This window comes from Dendropsophus ebraccatus, chromosome 1, assembly GCF_027789765.1.
Source record: "Dendropsophus ebraccatus isolate aDenEbr1 chromosome 1, aDenEbr1.pat, whole genome shotgun sequence".
Lineage (NCBI taxonomy): Eukaryota > Metazoa > Chordata > Amphibia > Anura > Hylidae > Dendropsophus > Dendropsophus ebraccatus.
Genome location: NC_091454.1, coordinates 56,244,943 through 56,254,323, shown reverse-complemented (window position 1 = coordinate 56,254,323; position 9,381 = coordinate 56,244,943). Strand labels below are relative to the sequence as shown.

The 9,381-nt window shown below is 43.1% G+C and overlaps 1 protein-coding gene across 1 annotated transcript in view; it reads right to left on the bottom strand.

The window, feature by feature from the left end:
• Window positions 1-234: 234 nt before the first annotated feature.
• Window positions 235-9,381, bottom strand: part of F12 (coagulation factor XII) — a 32,901-nt gene continuing 23,754 nt past the window's right edge. The window contains exons 12-14 of the mRNA XM_069971301.1: window positions 3,307-3,447; window positions 3,067-3,215; window positions 235-1,613 (exon numbers count right to left, since the gene is read on the bottom strand). Coding sequence (XP_069827402.1) covers window positions 1,458-1,613; window positions 3,067-3,215; window positions 3,307-3,447 — 446 coding nt within the window. The 3' untranslated portion in view covers window positions 235-1,457. The remainder of the gene's footprint in view (window positions 1,614-3,066; window positions 3,216-3,306; window positions 3,448-9,381) is intronic.

Sequence of the window (9,381 nt, the reverse complement as noted above, 5' to 3'; positions counted from 1 at the left end):
AAATAAATAAAGGGCTTGAAAATGTAAGGTTTATGTTATTGTAACATGCTACGATTATTTTCTTTTTACCATATCTTGGGGTCTTAAGCAGCAGCCCTGTTTTCTATTATAAATTCAGTTAACATTTCTTGATGATAGTCACCAAAGTGCTACCACAATTCAGGATTATGTTTTGGCACCACCTAGTGGGCAATGAATGCTAATAAAGAAGAAAAAAGAAATCCACCATAAGCATAATTTGCACATTTATAGTTCCAGGACTTTATTGTAAAATCTTTAAAATGGCTTCCACCAAACATATGGCTTCTTCTGTAGCTCCTCTAAAGCCCCTATTAGAGTATGTGCATACTACGGAATCCCGGCGGATGAGCGGGTTTATTCTTTGGGCGTACATCAGAATCTGGCCAACCATAGAATAAAGCCTATGGGACCAGCCGAGATGCATACGTCCGCCAGAGGGGGCAAGCTGCAGAATCTGCAGGGGGTGAACTGCTGGAATTCCGTAGTGTGCACACACCCTTACACAGATTATATGCCAAATCAGGAATATGTCCCTGGTCAACAGAGCCAGTGATCAGTAAACACTTGCTCTTTGGCTGCTCACTGTCATTCATCTGTCGCTGGCCACACATATTTCCATGTTATATGTGATGCCTGGCTGACAGCTAATTAAAACAAAGGGCTGCACCACATTTCTCAATAATAATAAAAAGATGTAAGAAAGCTATAAAACAAAAGATCTGATTTACCATTAGCAATTTAGACTGCTTAGCATCCAGTCCCCAAAAATGTCTGGGAAATATATACTCTTAAAACTACTATGCTCACGCGTGGAAGACATGCGGTACTTTTATTAGGGCATCAACTGCCTCAACATCCAGAAATCACATTGCAGAGGTTACTGATGGAGTGACAGAGGAAGTTCCTGACTAGTTCGATGTCACAATTAGTAATGTGAACAGCATATGGGGGGTTAAATACCCCAGATCAGAGTTATCACTGATTCTGGATATTGCAGTCGCCTTTGAACTCTACCGTTTCTCTCCAGATTCCTGGTGAAGCTGGATCTAGTATTGGGAAACTCCTCTCGGTGTCCCAGGACTGGATCCAGCTTTTCCAGGCATCTGGGGCGGAGCAGCAAAGAGTGACACTGAATCCAAAGGCAGCTGGCTAACAAGCTGACTGCTGAGCCTAGCAAAGCACTTTATGCACATAATGATCCTGTACTTGGGTAATGAGGAAATAATTGTATACTATAACACAATTTGTTTCCACTACACAGAAATCTATGTCATGTCTTGTTTATTAGATAACACGTCTTACTATGCAACGCACATTTCATAAGATCTCTGGTTTTGGATATACTGAATTAACAGAATAAAAAATATAACGCGCTATTGTAGATTGTGTAGAATCCTGTAACTTGTCTTATTCTTGTACTGTACATATGAAGCCCCTCAGCTGATGTTGGTTAAGATCCAATCGATGTACCTGGATACATCCGTATATACACCAGGCTTATTCTCCTCCGCACAACCAGTTCCCCAGCTTACAATGCCAAATACATTTACTTTGTTGTTTACTTCACAAACCAGAGGTCCTCCTGAATCTCCCTATGAGACAAAATGCAAATACTTTTCTAGTTAGGAGATATCCCATCATATACCAGCATGAGCAGGTCTAATGGTGCCTTTACATAGACAGATTATCTGACAGATTTTTTAAGCCAAAGCCAAGAACAGACTATAAACAGAGAACAGGTCATAAAAGAAAAACTGAGATTTCTCCTTTTATCAATTCCATTCCTGGCTTTGGTTTCAAAAATCTGTCAGATAAATCTCTCTGTGTAAACACACCATAACTTTGCTCCACCTAGTGGTTGTATTTCTACAGCAATATTTTGCACCAACATTTTGGAACAACTTTGGTGCATGTTGTTGCAGCCAAAACCCAGCCTTTGCTGTTAAAGGGTTATCCAGGATTAGAAAAACATGGCAGCTTTCTTCCAAAAACAGCTTCACTCTTGTCTCCAGTTTGGGTGGGGTTTTAGTTCCATTGAACCCCACCCAAACTGGAGACAAGAATCATTTAGGGTGCCTTCACACCTAGCGACTCGCAGCGTAAATTACGCTGCGAGTCTGTCAGGTCCTTGCAGATCACTTTCATTACATACACGCAGCGGTCTGAACGACCACTGTGTGTATGTAATTCTGCCGGCCCCTTAACCCCTTCAGCTCCCGCTCCCACTCCGCTGTATACATTACCTCTCCTCGCTGCACGGGTCCCGATGTACTGCTCTCCCGCCCGGCCAATCAGTGGCTGCGGCAGGGCAACACACTGATTGGCCGGGTGGGAGAGCAGTACGGCGGGACACGTGCAGTGAGGAGAGGTAATGTATACAGAGCGGAGCAGGAGTCGGGCGGCAGCTGAAGGGGTTAAGGGGCCGGCAGAATTACATACACGCATCGGTCGTTCAGACAGCTGCGAGTATGTAGTGAAAGTGATCTGCCAGGACCTACTTGACTCGCAGAGTAATTTACGCTGTGAGTCGCTAGGTATCCCAATTTGTAATAAGAAAAAAAGCCACAAAGAAGCAAAAAAGCAAAACACAATGCGGTAATATATGCAAACCTAGCATACTGGCATCACTTGCATAAATGCACTTCAGGTGAAGATAGCACCCCAAAAACATAGTAGCGTGTTATATATTTCCCTACTGCAAGTAAAACATCAAGGCAGAAAAACGGGAAATCTGGAATATTTCATTCATCGAGATCTAGGATGTGGTCTTTTAGTGCTCCCTTTATTTTTTGAGCAGTGTATATTCCTATTGACTTCTATTGAAAACCTTACAAACCATGCACAGATTGTACGCAACTGTAGTGTTTGATGCCTCGTGAGGAGGAAACCACACGCGCATGCAGTGGCCAATAGCTGCAGGTAAAATTGAGGCATTTATAGCAAAATCCTTGGCCGCTGCAAATAGACATTTTTTTTGTCCACATGAGACAGCCACAGAGAGAGAACACAGCCTAAAGATTATTTTCATGTTGTATCTTTACTCACCTGACATGCGTCAATACCTCCTTCTAGGAAGCCAGCGCACATCATTCCAGGTAAAATCTTATTACCATGGACAGTAGGAGACTGACACTCTGAGTTAGAGATGATAGGCACATGTGCTTCCTGCAGGAAAAGAGCATAGTGGCCTGCCCCTGCAAATACAAGAAGTTACCAGCAGGAACTCATCAAGATGCTGTAAATGCTTCAATCGCTTTATGACCTTAACGTGAGTTATCTACATACCCTGGTACTGATAGCCCCAACCGACCACTTCACAGTGTTGTGCATTTGGAGTACTTGTGTTGCTTGGTGGTAAACAGGCAGGTTGCACAAATTGTGAGAACTTAGCACAAGCACCATTAACGTCTTGTAATTTTACTAAGGCTGTAAAAGAAAAAAATATCATCATGCAACTTATCAGACTCAAAATCTGTTTTTCACTGGTTCACAACTACTATCAACTGTATCTAATGCAGAGGAAATCTCCACCTTAGTAGTGATTGAAATCATGAACAGCGTTGGAACTCTTTCAACACCACCTTCAAAAAGCCATAACATTTATTTCACCATCTGAGGAGCCATATAGGGCTTGATTTTTCCGGGACCAAATTAAACTTTCGAGTGACACCTTTTGTTTTACCATAAAATGTACAGTAAAATGGAATATATATATTATATATATATATATATATATATATATATATATATATATATAAAAATAAATATATATATATATATATATATATATATAAAATGCAATTTTGCTAATTTTTTTTATTGAATTTACTTTTGATTGTTTGCATATAGGTTATTAATAATTCAGCACAGACTATAGTGTCTCAAAACATTGTTAAAATAGTGTAAAAATGGCCAGAGGCTGGGTTCACATGGTCCATTTTCTTTTTGTGCTTAAGGGGGGTGATACGCAATAACCACATGAAGTTTTCTGCTTTGGCATTTTTTCAATCACAGCAGGGCCTGCATTGGGCTTTTTTCCAGAGAGAGGTTGGCAATATTTCCCCCATAGACTTCTATAGAGGGGTAAAAATGACAATAAAACATCATGTCTGTATACATATTGGGGTTTTTCTGGCAATTTTTTTTTCTTTAATAGAAATCCTGAAATTACATGATAAAGAATAATGTGGGTTCACACTACGTTTTTGCAATCCATTTTTGCAAAAAACGGATGAAAAAAACGGATGCAACTGTTTTGATCCGTTTTTCCATTGACTTTCATTATAAAAAAAAAAAAAAAAAAACGGATCAAAACGGATCCGTTTTTCTTGACAGACACAAAAATGAGGTCGACCACGTTTTTGTGTCCCTTCAAAAAATGGATCCGTTTTTTTTATAATGGAATTCAATGGAAGAACGGATCAAAATGGATGCACACAGTTGCATCAGGTTTTTTTCATCCGTTTTTTGCAAAAAACGTAGTATGAACCCAGCCTTATCAGAGAAGAGAAGAATATCAGAGAAGAAAATGCTTATAGTAGTTTACACTAAAATGAAAAAATGCAAGAACAGAAAAACTGTAGCTTAAATTTAATAAAAAAAATTTCCCCCCTTTCTCGTTTGGTAAAAAATTAAGACAACTAATAGACATGTTCACACAACAATTGTCAATGGCTGTTTATTTACACTCTAAAAACGCCCACTGTTTAGTAAACTTTGGTGGCCATCATTGCAATAATGACTGTTGGTTCATTATTCAGGTTCAGGTTGAAAGATGGCACCTTTTAAAACGGTTTTGAGTGTGGCTATTATGAAGTTAAATAGAATTTATTTTAAAAAAACGGTGAAATGACAGTTAAAAAAGAGAACTATGCGTGGACAACTAAAAATAACGGCCGTTGTTCGCAAAAAAAGCATTTATTTCACACCATTGTTCTATACATTGTTTTGTTTGCAAAAAAGAAATCATGCCTAATGGTGCACTAGATTTTTGGCACATCCTTAGAATGAATGTGTTAACCAGCCTCAATGAGGGAGGGCGAAACGGGCGCAGCTAGTGCAGCCCGTACATGACAGGGGGGGTAGTAAGGGGTTAATTTGCTAGGCTAGGGGCGGTATGTTAGGGATTTCAGGCGGGGAGCACTGACCAATAACAGAGTGTGGCACAGTGTGAATGGGCCAATAGACGGGACAGTTGGAGCGTGGGGGGGGGGTGGCCAGCAATTAGTAGAAAAGGCTGGGGGGAGGGCTTACCTCATTCTCCAGTGTCTGACGAGAAGCAGCCCGCCCGCCCTATAGCTATCGCGTGGCCGGTGGAGTTAGAGGCTTGCATTGCTTGATTGTCGCGGCAGCCCGCGGAGGGGTGGTCACCGATGGCCCTGAGTGAGGTGGTTCGGGGGCCCATTTAAAGTAATGGGGAACCCCTGTTTGACTGGTTATTCTGAGGTTCCATAGGAACCAGGGGGAAAAGAAAAAAGCAGTACATGGCATATTTGTCAGCCCCGAGCCGGCGCGGTGCGACTGGGGATTAGAGTCTAAATTGGTACTGCTCTTTTGGGCCATCTGTCACCTCCCCTGGGAATTATGGCTATTGGTATAGTTAAATGTTTACAAAAGGTTACGAGTGTAATTTAACCCCTTTGTGCTGCAGCTAGTTTGGGCCTTAATGACCAGGCTAATTTTTCAAAATCTGACCTGTCTCACTTTATGCTCTCATAGCTCAGTGATGCTTTAACGTATGCTAGCGATTCTGAGATTGTTTTTTTCGTGACATATGGCACTTTATGTTAGTGGCAAAATTTGGTCACTACTTTGTGTGTTTTTTGTGAAAAACATCAAAATATCATGAAAAATTTAAAAAATTTGCATTTTATGAACTTTGAAATTCTCTGCTTCTAAAAAAAGAAAGTCGTAGCACATAAATTAGTTACTAAGTCACATTACCAATATGTCTTCTTTATTCTGGCATAATTTGGTAAACATATTTTACTTTTTTAGGGTGTTATGGGGCTTAGAAATTTATCAGCAAATTATCACATTTTCGTGAAACTGATTTTTTTAGGGACCAGTTCTTTTTTTAAATGGATTTAGAAGTCTGGTATCCTGAAAACCCCCATAAGTGACCCCATTTTGGAAACTACACACCTTAAAGAATTAATCTAGGGGTATAATGAGCATTTTAACCCTACAGGGGCTGGAGGAAAGTATTCACAATTAGGCAGTAAAAAAATTGAAAATTTAAATTTTCCAATAATATATACGTTTAGATTAAAGTTTCTCATTTTCAAAAGGAATATGAGACAAAAAGCACCCCAAAATTTGTAATGCAGGTTCTCTTGAGTACAACGGTACCCCATATGTGGGCGTAAACCACTGTATGGGCACACAGCAGGGCTCAGAAGGAAGGGAGCGCCAATTAGCTTTTCCAATGCAGATTTTGCTGAAGAAGTTTCTGAGCGCCAGGTGCGTTTGCAGAGCCCCTGTAGTGTCAGCAGAGAGAAAACCCCCCATAAGTCACCCCATTTTGGAAAGTACACCCCTCAAAGAATTCATCTTGGTGTGTGGTGACCATTTTGACCCCACAGGTATTACAGGAAAGTATTCAAAAGAAGACAGTAAAAATGAAAAACTTGAATTCTTCCAATAATATGTTCGTTTAGTTTGAAATTTCTCAATTTCACGAGGAACAAGAGGAAAGAAGTACCCCAAAATTTGTAACGCAGGTTCTCCTGAGTACAATGGTACCCCATATGTGGGCATAAACCACTGCATGGGCACACAGGAGGGCTCAGAAGGGAAGGAGCGCCAATTAGCTTTTTCAATGCAGATTTTGCTGCAGAAGTTTCCGAGCGCCAGGTGCGTTTGCAGAGCCCCTGTAATGTCTGCAGAATAGAACCCCCCCAAAAGTCACTCCATTTTGGAAAGTGCACCCCTCAAAGTATTCATCTTGGTGTGTGGTGACCATTTTGACCCCACAGGTATTAGAGGAAAGTATTCAAAAGTAGACAGTAAAAATGAAAAACTCAAATTTTTCCAATATTATGTTCTTTTAGTTTGAAATTTCTCAATTTCACGAGGAACAAGAGGAAAAAAGTACCACAAAATTTGTAACGCAGGTTCTCCTGAGTACAATGGTACCCCATATGTGGGCGTAAACCACTGCATGGGCACACAGGAGGGCTCAAAATGGAAGGAGCGCCAATTAGCTTTTTCAATGCAGATTTTGCTGAAGAAGTTTCTGAGCGCCAGGTGCGTTTGCAGCGCCCCTGTAGTGCTAGCGGAGTAAAATCTCGCCATAAGTCACTCCATTTTGGAAAGTGCACCCCTCATAGAATTTATTTTGGGGTGTGGTGAGCATTTTGACCCCACAGGTATTTGAGGAAAGTATTCAAAAGTAGACAGTAAAAATGAAAAACTCGAATTTTTCCAATAATATGTTCCTTTAGTTTGAAATTTCTCAATTTCACGAGGAACAGGAGAGAAATGTCACCCCAATATATGTAACACAGGTTCTCCTGAGTAGAACGGTACCCCATATGTGGGCATAAACCACTGCATGGGCACACAGCCGGGCTCAGAAGGGAAGGAGCGCCAATTAGCATTTTCAGTGCAGATTTTTCTGAAGAAGTTTCTGAGCGCCAGGTGCGTTTGCTGAGCCCCTGTAGTGTCAGCAGAATAGATTCCCCCCAAAAGTCACCACATCTTGGAAAGAGCACCCCTCAAAGAATTCATCTTGGGGTGTGGTGACCATTTTTACCCCACAGGTATTAGAGGAAAGTATTCAAAATTGGCCAGTAAAAATGAAAAACTCGAATTTTTCCAATAATATGTTGGTTTAGTTTGAAATTTCTCAATTTGACGAGGAACAGGAGAGAAAACGTACCCCAAAATCTGTAACGCAGGTTCTCCTGAGTACAACGGTACCCCATATGTGGGCATAAACCACTGTATGGGCACACAGCAGGGCTCAGAAGGGAAGGAGCGCCGATTTACAGGAGCAAAACCGCAGCTAGTAATGGTTATTAGAATAGCGCAGTTACTAAAATAAGATAAAAAAAATTAGATTACAGGTAATGTGGGGTGGTTACGGGCAACCAGGGGTGGTTATGGGCAACCTGAGGTGGTTACAGGTAATCTGGGGTGGTTACGGACAACATGGGGTGGTCACGGGCAACCTGCTGTGATTACGGCAACCTGGGGTGGTTACAGGCAACGTGGGGTGGTTACAGGCAACGCGGGGTGGTTACGGGCAATGTGTGGTGGTTATGGGCAACGTGTGGTGGTCACGGGCAACCTGCTGTGGTTACGGCAACGTGGGGTGGTTACAGGCAACGTGGGCTGGTTACAGGCAACGTGGGCTGGTTACAGGCAACGTGGGCTGGTTACAGGCAACGTGGGCTGGTAACGGGCAACGTGGGCTGGTTACGGGCAACCTGCTGTGCTTACAGACAATCTGGGATGGTTACGGGAAACGTGGGGTGGTTACGGGCAACCTGCAGTGCTTACAGACAATCTGGGGTGGATACGGGCAACGTGGGGTGGTTACGGGCAACCTGCAATGCTTACAGACAATCTGGGGTGGTTACAGGCAACGTTGGCTGGTTACGGGCAACCTGCAGTGCTTACAGACAATCTGAGGTGGATACGGGCAACGTGGGGTGGTTACGCGCAACCTGCAGTGCTTACTGACAATCTGGGGTGGTTACGGGCAACGTGGGGTGGTTACGGGCAATGTGGGGTGGTTACGGATAAACTGAAGTTCTTATAGGCAATCTGGGGTGGGTACCTGTAATCTGACATGGGCACCGCAATCTGGAGGGGGTCATTGGCAATTTGGGGTGGTCAGAGGCAAGGTGCGGTGGTCAGAGGCGACGTGCGGTGGTCAGAGGCGACGTGCGGTGGTCAGAGGCATTGTGGCGTGGTCAGAGGCATTGTGGCGTGGTCAGAGGCATCGTGGCGTGGTCAGAGGCATTGTGGCGTGGTCAGAGGCAACGCGCAGTGGTTACGTGCAATCTGGGGGGGTTACATGTAATCTGGCATGATTACGGGGAACCTGGGGGGGTTATGTGCAACCTGGAAGGGTTACAGACAATCTGGGATTGTTACTGATAAACTGAAGTGCTTATAGGTAATCTGGGGTGGGTACATGTAATTTGGGGTGGTTACGGGCAATCTGGAGGGGGTCACTGGCAATTTGCGGTGGTTACGGGCAACGTGCGGTGGTTACGGGCAACGTGCGGTGGTTACGGGCAACGTGCGGTGGTTACGGACAACGTGCGGTGGTTACGGGCAACGTGCGGTGGTTACGGACAACGTGCGGTGGTTACGGGCAACGTGCGGTGGTTACGGACAACGTGCGGT